Raw genomic sequence first — 18,208 nt, 5'->3', positions numbered from 1 at the left:
GGAGTTAAGATGAATAATGCTTTTGAAACTTTTCTCAACTTTCAAAAGGTTGTATTGTAGAATTTTTTATTAAAGGAAAATAGTATATCCCGCAGTTTTTTTAAAGAATTTTCTGCTATAAGTGCACTAGTATATTCTCATTCTAACTGAAACAATGTCAAAAAAAAAAAAAAATGTTTATTCGAATAGAGCTCGCTACTGGATCAACACTCACAAATCCTTCACGAAATGCCAAACCCTAACATAATGCGCCAGCTACACCCTCTCTCACAAAGAAGAAACTACATTTCAGTTCAGCAAATTTTCTTTTTTCAAACTTTAAGTGTAAGTTACTTCTTGCTTGGAGCGTCAAGTGTTTGTGTTAGTTTTTCATTCCTTTGTCTTTTTTCAGTTTTTCTTCTCGATTTTTTTTCCTTTACTTTCTTAGTTTCCAAAAAAAAAAATGAAAAACAAGAAATCAATTCCAAAAGAATTATGCTTTCTTAACATTATCTTCAGTTATCTTTCAATCGCTGCCTTAAATAAATGAAAATCCCCCCCCCCCATTTCCATCTGTCATGATAACTTCTTGATTTTTCCAAGATGGAAAAGACATATTTTAAAACTTTTCGGAACAGAGAAGAGAGTAGATTTGAGAAAAATTTATAAAACAATGGTTTCAGAAGATTCCTGATTCCATTATCGTAAAAATAATTACTTTTCTTAGCTTAAGTCAACATTTTTCTAAAAGTCCATTACTTCAGCAAACTTTGTTCAAGATTTAAATTTTATTCATTTTATTTAATGTGTCCCTGAAAGGCGACGATTATTTTCCTGTCAAAGTATTTCCTTTCCCGTTTAAAAATATTTGTTTTCGACGTAATGAATCGCAAGAAATCCTTCTTATTCATAACAAATATCATTGAAAGGTGTTTTTCTTCTTGAAAATAAATAAACAATATATTAAATCGTTTTTGTTCAGAAGATAATATGCTATTGACAATAAGTGAATTGAATTCCTATTTTTGTTTCCTTTTGCCAAATTTAAAATATATTTAAATTCGTTGGAAATTGTGTAAGAATCGATAACAAAATGGTTACATTACCTTTTTTCCTAGACCTTACAATGTGAACTTTTATTAGAATAACGATGAGTAGAATGACAAATAGAAGACCCCCAACGGCTCCACATAAGATAAGAAGCATTGGATTTAAGCTTAGTTGCCACATGTCATCTGCAAATAAATAAATAAATGATCAAATAATGAAAACTTTATTTTAATACATGATTTTTATTTAATTCTGAAACATTCGAAATCAAGAATTAAGAACATGTAAAACTAAAATTTGTCCAAAACCTGGAAAATGAATTTGAACCAAAATTTAACATAATCAAACCAAAAAGATCATAATATTACCTAATACGCAAACATGCGCAATTTCGAGCGTAATCCATGTAGCAGAAAATGAAATTTAAAAATAGAAATTCATTTTTTAATTTTAAATAAAATGTTTTCTTTATTTTTCAACTGTATATTAAAAAAATATAATTTTTATGTGATTATGTTTTAATTGAAGTTAGAAAAAAGCACATAGTATAACGCAAAAAAATAAATAAGTTAAAAGCCTTTAGTGCTTTCAAAATTAGCAAAAAATATGACCATTTTTCTTTTTGCTTTTGGATAAAAAGAGGTGTAAAGAAAATTATTCTAGTTTAAAAGTTTTTTCTAACTAATTTGTTTAATATTGTTACGAATCTGTAATGCTGCTTCCCAGCATAGTTGGTTCCACCATCGGAAAGAATGTTTTACAGTCATCGGTATTGGACGGAGTCCAGTGTCGCGTCGGAGGGTCCCGGATCTTGGCGACGAACTTGGCGACCATTTGGTGACTTGGCGACGAATTTGGCGACTTTGGCGACGAAATAGATTATACCCGAAACATCGAGAATTTTCCCGATCCGTCCAATAGGAACGGAGATACGCCTCGAACGTTCCTGATTGGTTGAGAGGCGTCTAGCCCCGCCTCCTGAGACCTATAAAAGGAAGCGGCCGCAGCTGCTAGGGCAGAGTAGTCGGAATCGACAGTAAGAACTGGCCTTCCAGAGATTAGCGGAGCAGCGACGGAGTCAAGTGAGTGCTGAATTAAATTGTGCGCTACGGTCTGCATTAGTGTCTGTTGTGTGCTGTTGTCTGCACGTCTCGGCTGAAGATAATTGTGTGCTGTATATAGTTGTCGTCTTTGTGCTGTCCTGTGTGTCTTCGTGTAAATAAACGTCGTTGTTTCATTTTCTACTGCTGATTGAGTGTTCTCCACACTATATAACTCCCACTATCCAAACGAACCCCAGAAATTCCGTAACAATATTTTGAAGATAAGAAATATACTGCTATATAGTTCCTGGACCAAATTATGAAATATATTTCTATACAATCTTTAAATAATGGGACTCGACTAATAAACAGCATTTTTTTAAAATTTATTTCACATTATGAAAAATTAAAACAATTTCAAATTTTTTTTTAATTATTCTTTTTAAAAATAAATGTTAAAATAAATAAATAAAAATTAATAATAAAACAACACGATAATGAAAACTAGTTTTCCTTCGTCACATATAATGATCTTGTGAAGAAAATTTTATTTTGATTTCATAATTTCTCTATAGATTAAAGCAGTTTTGACCAATGATTTAAGGAATAATTGACACTGACCACACGCTGTCGAAGAATTCACTACAGGCTGTAAAACAATTTAAAAAAAATATCCTTAAAATATTTATAAAAAACATTTTGAAAGGTATTTTCACGTGCATTTGCTTTTAATGAGAATAAGTAATATTTCCAAAATTTAGATTATCATTATCTAAGACTATTCTTCTATTCTATCATAGGATTTAAGCTCTAGCAATAAATTTATTCATGAAGATAATAATTGGAAAGAATTCCTAATTCGACGAAATTTGCTCCTTCTGAAAGTTGAACTGACCAAATCATCAATTGAACGAATTTCAGTTCCAAAGAAGTAAATCAGCCTAAAATGTTCTGATTCCGACTGTAATAAGGAAAAAGAAATATATGACTGACTTAAGTAAAAAAAACCTTAACAGGGCCGCAAATACCGTTGAATATTGAGTCAAACAGATTTTTCATTTAGTGAGACTTAATGGTGAAAGATCCAAACGTGTCCAAATTCCGACAAAGAATTGAAACTATTTTTTTCTTTTATGGAAGATGAAAGTTTAACGCATTTTCTTTACAGTAAGATGTTAAAAACATGACAAACAGAATAAAATTATCAATAGAGTTTTATCTTTATATGCAACAGATAAATGGAATTCCTATGGCAAATTAAAAGGGAAAATGAAATCCAGTTTATCTTTAAAAAGTAAACATATGGGAATAAATAACATTGTAAAGTGCACTTTCAAAATAGATAGAAGAAATTTGAAAACAACCAATTCACAAATGTATGAAAGAAAACATATTTCAGAAAATATTTGACAAAAATGAGATCTGGTATATATATGTGATATTGGTGTCTCAACGAGTAATGTATTTGTGCTTATTAGAAACAATATACAAATAAACGGATTTCGGATTTAACATAGAAAACTGCATCTCCTTATAACTCTACCCCAAGGCATACGAAAATACTAAATGATTGGAACGCCACGACAACATAGGCGGGAACTGTAGTTGATTCCTAAGGGCTATCACGACCACGGTACAACGTCTCCCGTAGGAAGCACGTCCCATCATTGGCTTAGGGGGGGAGGGTTAGCTAACCCCAGACAATAGCTCTACTCACTAGGGGAGGGAATATCGGAAGTTTCTCATCCTCTTATCTGATGTGCCCTCCCCCGGATGTATATACTCACATATATCGTGTATCGTGTAAAAATTATCGTAGTATATCGTGTAAAAATTTGATTGAAATTCGTTTATTTACGAAATGTAATTTTAAACCGATAAATTCCAGTAAAGAAAAATTGATATTTCTTTCCTTGCATTGCATTACCAAAAATACTATATTTTAAAAAAATTGTTTTGGAGTTATTATATATTTACGTCTGATTTTATACACCCATTTACAATTTTGAGGTAAAAAAAATATCATGGATATTAAATTAAAATTTTATAGACAGACGAAGAAATTTTTAGGAAAGAATTTGCTTTATGTAAAATTCCTCTCTTTTTCTCATGATAAAATTTATTCTTGCCTTAAACACAACTAGAGATTTCAGATATTTTTTGAATTTTTTAAAAATATTTTTTCTTTTCTCGTACCAACAGGAATGACTCATAAAGAATGTTTTGAAAATGTGTCTGAGTTACGATACTAAAAAAAATTGTTTAGAAACTGAAAGCAATATGAACAGCAGTACTTTCCTTTCTCTGTAAGCAATTCAAAGAAAGGGAAGTACTAAAGTTCTTAGAAGTGGAAAAAACTGGATTCTGCTATGAATTGTCTGGAATATATTTTCCTTTTTGTTATTCTCCAAAAATAATGATTTTTGTACTATATTCTGTTAAACGTAAGACAAATCATAACATAATCAATACATAATTAAATGAAATTATTTTTTTAAAAAAATATTCGTTCTAATTTGATTTATGACTGCTTTTTTAATTGATATTCCCATTTAACAGGTTTGTGTATGAAGATCAGATATTGGCATAGTGACCATTGTAATACTGATCTTCATCTCTTTCTGCGTTTCTACACATTAGAAAAAAATGGAATTTTGAATCTTGCTTCAATAGAAACGTTCTTATTTTGCCAGATCTTCAAGGAAAAGAATGCAAACCAAAATATCAGAGTCAATCACATGAAAGAAATTGAGCAGACGATAAAAAGGAATACTGTAAAAGACTTAACAGCGTAGAACTGGAAAAAAGATGAGAAGGCAGACTTGAAGAAAAGACTAAAGGGGAAGATTATCGAAAAATGGAAAATAATCCAATATAATTCAGACTAAAAAAAACAAAAAACAAAAAACAATGCAATTATAATTACGCATGGCATTACGAATCTAAAAGTTCTATTAGCAATACTGTTTTTTAATAAATATTTTTTGTTTCACTTGAACTTTTGAAAATTCCATCTTCAGGCAAGATTTAAAAGGTTTAATCCCATGAAAAAGGATTCAATCTATATTTAATTAATAAAACCAATAGTAATAATTTTAAGAAAAGAAAAAGAGAGCATGGGAAAAAGTTAGTTGTAATGTTGAAAGATCAGTGTTCAAATAGTATTATTATAAACTTTTAACATTACAAATTTTTAAATTGAAAAAAATTATATAAAAATGACACTGCAAAAAGTTTTTCATCGTTATAAATTAGCGCCAAAATTTGTAAATCAAAGAAAATAAATTGCTTTCGTTCTTTGCTCAAAACTAATACTTAACATAAAGCAAAATGTAATATGTGATAGCAAAACAAAAATAAAATTAAATAGATAATGGCGTAAAAATCTGTTCTAAAAACACTTAAAAGTATTACAACTTTTTGAAAATAATAATAATAATAAAACAGAAATATAATTTGCAAGGAAACAAAAACATACAAAGTTTATAACATTATAAAATATGAACTGATGAAAATGCTTAGGATTACGTAATATTTCATTGACAGCAATAATGTGATTAAAGAGCTTATTTATTTAATTTTTCTTCATATTTTTATTAACTAATAATATTTTTTCTTTTATTTCATTCCCGTTTATATTATCTTTTTTATTATAAAATAATAGAAAGATAAAACAATATATACGTGAAATTAAGAAAGAATAAGACTATAAGAGAATAAAAAGAAAGAAAAGAAAAGAAATACCATTAGGTAATAAAAGATTAACAAAATGAAAATCTAATCTCTTCAATTAAGTTATTATAAACAATTAAATATTATGTGATTCGGGTCATTTATGAAAGATTGTAGTTTCTAATAATAAATAATTTTAATTTTCAGTAAGCAAACATCTTTATCCAATTAATAAATTTTATTAGGTAACATGATATTATCATAGATTATAATGTTTCAATTGTTCGGTTAATAACAAAGTTAAATATTTAATTATAAAAAATAAAATATTCAACATGGTTTAAACATTCTTTTCGTTTTAGAATTATTGCTAAATTAATAAATTTGTGTATAAATTTTAAATACTATTTAGTTGTTTAGATTGTTAAATATTTAGATTAATTATTAACAATAACAAAAAATATGAATAATGAGAATGGGATATTTTCGATTTGGCATCATATATTTAAACTTAATGCTTTCTTTGAAGCGTAATAAATATATGCGTAAAATAGTATACAACTGATTTCTTTTCTTGAAATATAACATTTTATTGAATTTTGAAAGCAAAATTATAACAAAACCTAAAAAACGTTTCAATATCAAGTAATTTTATTTAACATTTATTACTACTACAAAATGCATCATTTTAATTTTGATTTTTAAAACTTTCATGTGCTATTCTAACTATTTGGTAATACTGTAATCAAAAAGTATCAAAAATGCTTCATTTAAAATACATTTATAATGGATGCATTCTAAAAATTGTATTCCGATCTTCAAACTTTGATCAAACATTTTCGTAATTTCTATAAATATCTGGCAACAGTCAGGAATTTATTTCATTTGATCTTTCGAAAATACACTTGTTTTTAATGAGATATAATTGAGTAAAGAAATTTTTTCTCAAAGCAATTGCTACAGAATTATTTAAAAGGTTATGAAAAATCCTTAAAGAAATTACTTATCCAAAACAAGAGTGTCTGAGTGGAATGAAATGTTTAAAGAATATAGAGAATCTATCAAATATGAAGACAATCTGCACAATCCTACATTTCATCATATCATCGATATGTCTTTCAGATCGGAGAATTTGAACTTAATTGTAGTCATTTGAAAATTAAAGGCATTTTTGAACAAGTTCTTAGATGGAACGCGTCAGAAACAACAAAAGCTATAGTAGAATTACTCATAAGTTTCGCACCACTCTAATATGTTTTTATACAGTGCTATTATTAAGTACGGGTCCACAAGCTTCAAAATCACCAGATATGGAGAATAGTATATATTTTTTTCCATTCTTCCATTGAAATTGCCCCTTTCGGTCACCGTTTTTAGCCCAGCCATTAGATAAAATATTCAAAAAAGAGTTCAGAAAATTGAATTTAATTTTGATGATTGAAAAAAAATTGCATTGCTGTCAAATGATTACTTTGAAAGAGATACAATAAATTTTATAACAACATATAAGTTTTGTTTTTGATAATATTTCAAGTAATTTTGGATCTAAATATGTTATTTGATATGTTTCGATTGCTTCGAATAAATTTCAATCAATTAATACTTTGGTAATTATTAGGCAATTGCAACTTGTTATTATTCACTTTGTACTAATTGTCAAAATAATTTAATAAATTGTCAAAAACAATTTAAAAAATGCTTTCAAGCAGTTGAGAATTGATATACTTCTATAAAGTATAATGGAATGAAAAATCTGTAATAAATTTATTTTTCAAATGCATACATTGTAAAACTGTTAAAAAATTTCTTTAAAAAATTCAGTTAGAATAATACATTCGTTGCACAATAACATTTTGAATAAATACGTGTTATTGATCAGAGATTATCATTTATTTTATAAAGCTGAAATCTTAAAAGCTAAATAAATTTAAAATTTTAAAAATATACCTGAGCCATTAGCCAAAAAGCAATAAATTACTTAGGAATTCTAAAGATAATGCAAATTAAAAGTGATGAATATATTATTATAGTTTTGATATTAGTTTCGATTAACTAAGCAACCAATGTTATCTTAAAAGTGGGGCCACTTCTTTATTCCATAAATGAAGTGTTCAACGTTCTTGATGATTTTTCTAGCATTTGATTTTTTTCAGAAAGTACGTTTGGAGGCTATAAACAGACACAAACCAAATTGAAAATATGTAATGAAACACGTGCAGCTTTCTGTTTCATTATATGAATTCTTTTTCAATAGAATTACCAGAACTGAAACACATGCCATACAAAAAGACCGATTCTTTGTAAGTCGATTTTAAAGAATTTAAAGACCTGAAAGAAGAGTCAGCTTGTAACAACCTATGCCTGTCGTCACCACTAGGAATTTTTTTCCAGTCCTTAACCTTTTTGGGGTACTAAAACACGCACCCTGGGTGTAAGATTGAGAAGCAACAAAACGTTTTCAAATAAAAAGATCAGATTGAATATTGCTGTTTTAAATTTTTCATTCCTGTGAATTCATGTCCCTCAGAATACTGAGACTCCAGAACTCCTTTCTATCTTTTCCAAAGAAGAAAATTATCCATTCTCTCTCAAAAATCGCAATGACAGCCCGTGTCCTTTAGGAGTTGTTATAAGAATGAAGTTTTTCTTTGGCTGATAGCTATTAAGCAAATGTTTGCTCGGACATCCTTTGAGTGTTCTTAGATCTCCCATTTTCCTAATTCTATCTGGGCGGTCATCTCGAACGAACGAAGCACATGCCACAAATATTCAAACACACACACTTAACGAAATGGTGAGGAATTCTGTAGTTATATTCGGGCGACTCAGACGAGCTCTGTATCTCAATTAAACCGGCTTTTCCGACATTTCTGTATTGATTAGAATTAAGAACAAATATTATAAAATTATAGTTCATAACATCGGTTTAAAATAAATGGATGACAAAGTTAGAAATCATTGAAAACAATAATATGAGATATCATAAAATCAACAGGTATGCATTAAAGCCCTTAAAATAATAAAAGTACCTTGTCTCGTTTGGCTTTCTGGCGATGCAGCAGTCGATACTTGAATAACCACCGGTTTACTCTTGCCCCTGGCATTGTAAGAAAATATGGACACAGTGTACGTGGAACCTGCGAAAAGGCCTCTGGCAGTGAAATCTGCAGTTTGAGCGGACACGTTCTGTTGAAGTACGTTACTGGACATATCTCGGATTTCCATGAAGAAGTACTGAGGGAGACCACCATTCTTGCCTTCCATGCAGGACAACCGGAAAGAATTTTCCGTTTCCTCACTTACTGTACAGTTGTGGACAGGATGAGGTGTTTCTGAAAAGAGTGGACGAATTGAAATCAAAAACTTTGATTAGAGAATTTAGAGTCGTCTTAAAGCATTTTATATGCCAATAAATTTTCAAGCTAACATAAACATAAGTCAAAATACTGGTTCTCTATATCAAAAAGCTCATATTTGTATCATAATTTGATTATGAGATAAAAGAGCAAAATTGGAGTTTAGTTTAATTATACTAACGTTATTATATTAACGTCCCATTATAAAGCAACAACTAGCTATTTTGGGACAGAACTTGTAATTCTGACCTGCAGTCAGATGACGAGGACGACACCTGAGCTGACACCTCGCTCATCAAGCTTCGACTTCACATCACCTTAAATACATTTGGCCCTAGTGCACTAGATTCGCTTACACTACGATTGACAAAAAAAAAAAAAAAAAAAAAAAAAAACAAGCAATTCCTTTTTCATATTTATGATGCAAAATTGTGGAACAACAAGTAGCAAAGCCAAATTATTATTGGGTATTTGTAGAAACTCCAGAAGGGGAGCATTTCGGTTTAAGTCTCTAATAATCTCTAATTAAGTCTCTAAATAATTGAATTTCATTCCTGAGAGGGGCAAGTTTTATCATTTTTTTCTGCTAAGTGTTTACAAGTTTTAAGAATAAAGTTATTTCTTAATCTTTGCAAGCAATTATATTTCAAGCATCTTTGCTATTATATTTCATCTTAGCAAGCTTATAAAGAAGAAAATCAATTCCGTTGTATTTGAAAACAATCTTTTTACATTTAATAATGTCATCAAGTTAATTTTCGTGTGAATGCCCTTTTAAAAGTTTCTGAAAAAAAAATGTTAAAAAATTATTAAATTTAGTTTCGAATTTAAATACTTTAAACAGAATTTAAAAATAATTACTGTGGCATGTATTTTAAAGCTCCTAAAATATGTTCGCAATTCACAAACTATTGGGATATTTATTAGCTATAGAGATCTTGTTTATAATGGTAGATTCCTGGCTTAACCCAACAGCTGCTTATTTCGTTATTTCCGTGGGTTGGCAATCAGTCCGTGTTCTATCACATCCCGCGTCTTTTGCAGTTTAGTGCGTTTATTTCTACGATTACAAATTTTTATTATGTCAGATTGTTATTATGAAACATATGGTATCAGTTCAGTTGGTCTGAAAAATATTTTAACTAATTTGCAAACATCGCATCTAAATAAAGATTTTAAAAAATTATGCAGTCAGAGGGTTAAAATCATATATTTGGCAGATAATAGTTAAATAATATTCTTTCTCTAAAAAACGCTATGTGTATATATCCTTCCAACAGGAGCCAAAATGATTGTTAGAAAATCACGCACATGTTTAATCTGTATTTTTTTAAATTATATAATAAATTTTTGAAGTTAGTTTTAATGACAAATTAATTTATTAAATTCTAAATTATCGAACTAATCCATGTTATACTATTCAGCTTTACCTTAACAACGCCTACATGCGTGGTTAAAAATGTTTATTTAATAGAAGTATTGCTGTAAGAGTATAAATGTATTACATAAAATAATTAGATACCAGATGTCAAACATAAAACACAAACATAAAAGCATGAATATAGGAAGTTACCAGGAAAACAAATTATTAGAATTTAAGAATTAATTCTTGATGCCAAAGCAAAACTCATTCTATTTCCTTTCACATATCCAAAACAAAAGAAAGAATTATTGGTCTGGGAAATTAATATTTTAATCCCAAAACTACACTGAAACAAAATTACACTGAATATAAACAATTCACTGGAAGCCGGTTTTAACTAGTTTCCGGAAATTTCCCTGAAATAAATAGAAACGCTGGTTAAATCTGGCGTATTCTTTATTTCTTATTCGATGTAAATCGCAACCAAACCTTCCGATTGGTTTCTAGAAGGGGGGGGGGGGTAGCTGCATTTTTCCGAAACGCAGCAATAAAATAAGTTAATTAATTCATTTAAACAAACCCAAACGATTCCATTCAGTGACAAAGAACCGATGCCATTTCCCTTTTCGTATTGAATGTCTTAACACAAGAAAAGAATTCAACCGTTCCAAATTCATTACAAGATTCAAACATTCCAGACGATGCCGTCTTGCTGAAAAGGGAACAGCGTTTAGGAAGGTTCAATTCCCTCGGTTCGGTTGCGGTTGATTCGCGTTTCACTTTGATTAACATAAATCCATGAATTCGCAATAATGATTATTCGTATTGTCAGAAAACAGCCATCTATACAGCTGTATTACACTAGAATCGGTTTCCTCCGGCAAAACCATTAAGGAAACGCAACCGAATGGAGCTGGCCTAATTTAGAATCCGCCTTCTTTATTCTTTACTTTTTTTTTCGTTACTTTCCCGCCTTCTGAATCGCGCAGCTGCTATCGGAGGAATCGTTAGCAAGTTTAATAAACAAATGCAGCCGCTAATGCTGGTTACGTTGGACCCAAGATAATGAGGTGCTCGTAATGATGTTTTAAACACTAATGCCTTCATCTGAATGGAGCCCAGCTTCTTAGATAATTCGAATTCCTTTCCCATACAAAGCCATTTCGTTGAAAGCAATATCAGAATTGAGATCCGATAGCACTGGGGAGGCCTTATTATGTCTGCGTTTGATCATTATTAGTTATTAAAGTCAAGGTTTTTTATGGGGTTAATGGATTTATGTGACAACTTGTGAACATTAGTTAGGAATCAATCTACTGTTAGAATTCCATGATGAGTTTGTTTGAAGAATTTTATTTGGGACTAAGGCATGTTCGCTAACAAAGAGGGACTCTAAAAGCTCTGTGGATTCATTAGGGAGGAAGTAGTATGTTTTAAACAAGTTAATGGAATAAGGAAATGATTTCTAAATTTAGTATCTTGTTGCCTATTTTATTTTAAATATGTTTAGAGTAGTTTTGATCTTGGATATGCGTGGGCTTATTTTATTTAGAAATCCTACAGCCTTAGTTTCCTTTTTTTTCTTTTTTTCTTTCTTTCTTCTTTTTTTTTTTTTTTTATTGGAAGACTGTCTGAATAATTTAGGTATTCAATCGCTTTTAGCTCTTATAAATATTTCTTTATGATGTTCTAGGAAATTCATTTAATTCTCAACATGTTCTATATTGCATTATATTGTATTAAAGGGGATTTAAACTCGGCCAGTAAGACAATGCGTGTGCAGAAAGGGACTGATTTGTTGACCACAATTTCATAAGAAAGATTCAGGCATTCCATGCTTGGCTTTAAATTGTCGTTTTGGCACCCTTGATTTTTTCTTCTTCACTGCTTATCGTATTAAAATGATGGATATTAGCACAAAGGAGCAGATGGTAAAAAAAAATGTCACCATACCTAAATTTGGAAAACTATAAAAAAAAATGGTAAATACCATGAAGGAAAAAAAACGCAACCCTTCACATCAAAAAGAATAAAGAACAAAAAATGTCGGAATTAATCCATGATAAATGATGAATTTTTTCACGAAAAAAAAAAAAAAACGCCAAATTCTATAAATACATGCGCAGTAAGAAAAAAAAAATACAATACAGCGGTATGTTGTTCCATCGGGACATGTACTTGCCATGGACCGAACATTATTTTTCTGTCTTTCTACGCATGCACTTCTTACTAGCCATCTTATAACTGGCCGAGTGTAAACGTACCTTTATATCAAAGATTTTATCTAAACATTGCGTTTTATTTGTTTTGAAATTCGTAGTTAGCGAGTCACCTGGTCTATGCCATTTGAGGTTTGCTTTGCAGTATTGTTAGAAATATTTGATGAAAATTATTATTATGCCATAGTAAGAATTTATATTACACTTGATGGTGAAATGGTAACGAAAAAGAGAAAAGAAAAAGCTTTAATTAACACAAATTAACAGTAAATAAGCTTAAAATAATATTATTTGTTCATTCCGCTTTTGGGCACAACGTTTGTGGCGGCACTATTGAATAGCTTCCGAGTTTCTTTACTTCTTTCGAATAACGGAAATTTTTCATCTATCGGATAGCAAACGTCTGAACATCTAAGCAATTTACTTGTTAACTCTGCATTGTCTTTTTTTGAATTATAATAGGATGTGTAGCAATATCAGATGAAGGGAAAAAATGTGAATAAAGACCGAGTGGGAATCTGCCAATTGGAAATGAAAAGCTGATCTTGAAGCTGCTACGTTGATGGCAAAACGTGAAAAATTGAAACAATATTGGAGATATGTACAAATAAATTTCTTATTATGGGTCTTTGAGTACTGAATCGGAAATAGGCCGAACAGCAAACGTTTGCTGTCATCTTGGGAAGATTAAAGTTTCAACATTGAGCGATAAGCGATTGCCAGTGAAGTTATATATATATAACTTCACTGGCAATCGCTTATCGCTCAATGTTGAAACTTTATATAACTTCTTATATAACTTATATATATAACTTCACTGGCAATTCGCGATATATACATATTCAATGATATGTGTATGTAATGTTGAATAAGTCATTCCAAGATCTAAATTAATGTTTATGAAATCTCATCATAAACAATTGGCACCAATTTATACTCATTTCAATCTAAGCAAATACATATACTACATTTTTTTCCAATTTCTTTACTCAAATACCAAGCGAATTTTAAAAATAATTGATTGATAATTCTTATAATAACAAATGTGATAATTTTCAGTCATTAATTTTTTTTAAATATTATAAACAACTATTAGAGGCGTCACAAATGAAAAATGCATTTTATTTGTACTTTCGTTGAAAAAAATTAATTAAATTTTAAAGAACACATTTTTTTGAATAACAATGATAATTTTTCTAACAAATGCAATTATTTACTTATTAAGGCGGCTTTATTATGTAACACAAGAACAAAAGTTACTCCGTATAATTGCATAAAGAAGAATTATTTTTGTTCATGATCATTTCCAAATAATGTTATCTCGTTATTATCACGATTTCTGAATGGAGGTTAAATGCTCAAAATCTGATTCAACAGCAGATCCATTGTATAAGCACACCTGGAGTCCTTCAAAATTTGAAATGGATCTAAAGTTGTCCAACAAATGTTTGGCAGTTGAATGTTGGCTCAGGTAACGTCCTTTTCTATATGACAAAAGTTCAACATTAGAAGGTACCTCCTTAAAATTTTTTCTCCCAGCTTCAAACTCTAATTAATAATGGAAAATTAATTTACACTAATCTAATTAAACTAAACTGAACTCTCAGGAGCCTGTAAGCTCTCCGACTGCCCTTAGAGAGAACACATCCTCAGAGGGCTGGACTGGGGAATGTCTTCAATGGATTTCCCTTTGGGTAGCAGATGGGTAATAAAATACCTTCCATGGGCCAACAGGCAGAACTCTGGCATCCCTTTTTCCATGGGCAACCACATGGAACTCAAAATCACAAACTCCATAAAGCAAGTACTGAACTCTTCTTGAAACAGTACTTGGATACGCCATCCCAGTTTGAAAATAAAAGAGGGGGACACGAGAATAAAAACAACTAAATTGAAATGATGAAACAATATGGCGAATTATAGCTTAATTATATTAGTGATGCAATTTCAATCCACATGGACTTTATTTTAAGGTCATTTCGTAATTATGAATCATGATTCTGATGTAGAAAATTCAATGTAAGCTTGTAACCCAAACCACAGCATCAAAAGAACTAGAACTAGGCCTGAAAACAGGACGAATTCTCAACGACATCAGTATTCAAGTCTGAGGTTCCTTGCATTTCAAACCAAGAATATATTGGACTACACTTGATTGGTAGGAAGAAAACTATTCAATTAATTTTGCAATTGTCCGAAATTTCATTAGTTCTGAACATAAAATAAATATACGTAAAATGAGTTCTTTGATACTGGGTTAAGGTAATATCGAACTGCAAAAAATATCATTTTTCTCTATCATGTATTCTTATGATAAATAAATAACTTTTCATAAATTAATCGATATGTGGTACACTATGAACACATCATGCGAAATATTTGTAATGAAATGTTCCACAAATTTATAAAATAAGCAATGTATCCAATGTTTTCCAAAATTTCATTAGCGCTGAATATAATGCAAAGATATGTAAAATGTGGGCTTCGATACTAGGTTATAGTAATATTAAATTGCCTTGCAACTATTTTTCTCTAATGTGCAATCTTATAATAAATAATTTTACATGATTAATCGAAATATGCTACAATGTGAACAAACATATCATGCGAAATATTTGTAAATAAATGTTCTCAAGGTCTATAAGATAAGAAATGTTTCCAATGTTCTTCAAAATTTCACTAGTGTTGAATATCATATAAATATATGTATGGTTCGGTACTGGCTTGTAGCAATATGAAAATGCCCAGCAAAAATTTTTCTCAAGCATTCTTATAATAAGTGAATTCTTTTTCATAAATTAATCAAAATACGGAGCACTGTGAACATCTCCTACAAAATAAACCAAGGACGCATATACTGTAATACGTGAATATCTCAAATGTTAGAATGAGGAAAGAAATATATGAAGAGTAATTTCTTTCAAATGCTTTTTCTTCTAACGTAACTGTAATAAATACGCATTTTAGAGCCTTTCAAATTTCAAATAAGATAGACGTGGTATTGCAAATTTCAGAGCGACATAGTGAGAAAGTGTTAGACTCTAAATCATGAATAAATAAAATAGCAGTGGATATTCTCATGAAGTAAAAATAGAAAAGCACTCTTTTATCACGTTCCCGCAATTCATCCTTGTTACTTTCAAATGAGGGAGGTGATTCAGGTCATGAAATATTTTTTTCAAAAAATGTTATAAAATCGTAAAATGGAAAATATTTTTAAATAATATTTATTTTTAGCTTGCGATACATGAATTTTTATCCTCCTGAGTGTTTGTACAGCATTTGAACGTTTATTTTTTTCAAATAACACTTAAAAACTGTATATTTATTGCAAACTTTTACAAATATATTTTCTGTAGATTCTACTTGACTGTACATAACTCTCACAGAAAATCCATTAATTGGATTACGCAGAATGACTTGTAAGATATATTTATTGTAATTCTAAATCTACTACAAATTATTTTTAAAAGTAAAAAACGTAATGGTAAGAAAGCAATTACATTTAAAACAATCATATCGCGTTTGGTATAGTTAAGTTATAGTAGCAACACTAGGGCTATTTTGGGACAGACTTCGTAATTTTGAACCATTGGCAGATGACGAGGACGACACCTGAGCTGGCATCACTCTTCTACGCCACACCAGTGGGAGAACCTTTGGCCCCGACGGATTTAAAGTGTTCCAGACCCGCTTGCACGATGATTCTTCGATGGAATTGGGTCGCGAACATGAAACTCTCCGGTTCCGAAGCTGAGACCTTACCACCAGGGCACCGCGGCCAAGCGATTGCATCGCATATTTATATCAAGGTTAAGAAAAAACTGAATAAATTCTTTGAATTAAACAAAATAATCTCTAATTTATGACAAAAAAATTTCAGTATTAAAATATGTGCTACTAAGAAAATTAAAACAATAACGAAGGGGGAGGGGGGGAATGGAAAATAATGTGCCCTGAATTTACTTAAAAATGACATTGTGAATTTTAACTAATCAAAATTATTGAAATGAATCATTGCGATAATATTATATATAAAAATATATAATTTCTTTTTCTAAAATGACATTGAAAAGAAATTTAATGGATTGTGCTTTCAAAGTGAAAACTCTTAGATGAAATTTGACATAGGAACCTAGTCTGAAAAGAAATCTGCTCCTTGAAACTATTCTAAATTGAACAAAATCCTTTAAACTTTCAATAAAGATCGTTTACCAATGCTCTAGAACATCTAAGTTAGTTTTTGAATGTAAATGAAAACTGCAGAAAGTGTTACATTTACGCTAATACTAATTTTTAACAATGAAAATATGATCGTCAGTTCAGATATGATAGCTTGTACTGTATATTGCAAAAGGATAGAAGTGATGATAAACAATTTCTTTTTATAATCTCTCTTTTTGCCCGCATTCGCAGTGACATCTAGCGAGGTTTCAAGACATCATTTCAGCACAAATTTGTCAATAAATTAAAACTCATATTGTATATTTTCCAGGATACCTAAGCAATTATATACATATTCAACATCGTTATTATTATCATTAATTAACTGATGTGGTTTTTTTTTTTTTTTTGGATAATTTAGAATCAAGATTCGAAGCAAATATTTCCCGAATTTTATTTGAATTCCCGAATTTGTGATAAAACGGTTTATATGAATTTATGCATAAGATATCGATATCATTAATTTTTATGCATAAACAGATGACATTGTAATCTTTAAAAAAATCGATAATTTCAGATTTGAGGAACCGTCACGTTTCAAACTTAGCCTTTCTTTGGAATCAAGATCTTCTTTGAAGAAAATAGAAAAAGAAATTGGAAAGAGATATCAATGAAATTTGATATGTGAAGGTTGCTAAAAATTTATAGGCCTGTATAAAATATTGAACGAAATCTCTGAATGGAAAGTTTGGGACTCTATGTATACTATGTATACTATTTCGATAAATCAAATATGCAATAAGCTGGAAAGAAAAAAAATTTCTGTATGATTTAATTCCAGATATATATCAAATTTTGGAAACATTTCCCCAAATAATTTTCTGCGTGTGAATTCGAGTGTATGTGAATATAACTCAAAAAGATGTGATTAATTAAATTTGTTTTTGGATGCTGATACCAAACTAAAATATCTTTGTTTCATTTTGAATAATCTCAATCAAATGAAAGTAATCTAAACTGCATCCACAAACTTTTTCTTTACATTACGAAATTGATCAGAAATCGTCTTTTATTGGCCGTAACTATGCTATAAATTTGTGACTATATTGAATTTAACATTCATACATTTTATCTCAATATTTTTCCATAAATTCTATCCATTCTCTATGACTTAAAGATAATGAGATATTCTCATCATTTTGGTAAAATAAAAATAATTGCCTGTGTTTTAGACACTCAAACAAATAAAAGTAATCTGCGTCATCTATTATCTTTTCTACACTACAAAAATAAAGATAAAATGTCCCATATGAGCCATGACAACGAAATTAATTTGAGTAGATAATTCTCTCTCAGACTATT

The 18,208-nt window shown here is 29.9% G+C and overlaps 1 protein-coding gene across 1 annotated transcript in view; it reads right to left on the bottom strand.

Annotated features, from left to right (window-relative positions):
• LOC129963375 (nephrin-like) overlaps positions 1-18,208 on the bottom strand; it is a 557,730-nt gene that overhangs the window by 55,324 nt on the left and 484,198 nt on the right. The window contains exons 8-9 of the mRNA XM_056077710.1: positions 8,774-9,076; positions 1,086-1,214 (exon numbers count right to left, since the gene is read on the bottom strand). Coding sequence (XP_055933685.1) covers positions 1,086-1,214; positions 8,774-9,076 — 432 coding nt within the window. The remainder of the gene's footprint in view (positions 1-1,085; positions 1,215-8,773; positions 9,077-18,208) is intronic.

The sequence above is a fragment of the Argiope bruennichi genome, chromosome 3, assembly GCF_947563725.1.
Source record: "Argiope bruennichi chromosome 3, qqArgBrue1.1, whole genome shotgun sequence".
NCBI classification, from domain to species: Eukaryota; Metazoa; Arthropoda; class Arachnida; order Araneae; family Araneidae; genus Argiope; species Argiope bruennichi.
This window is presented reverse-complemented; position numbering and strand designations above follow the sequence as displayed.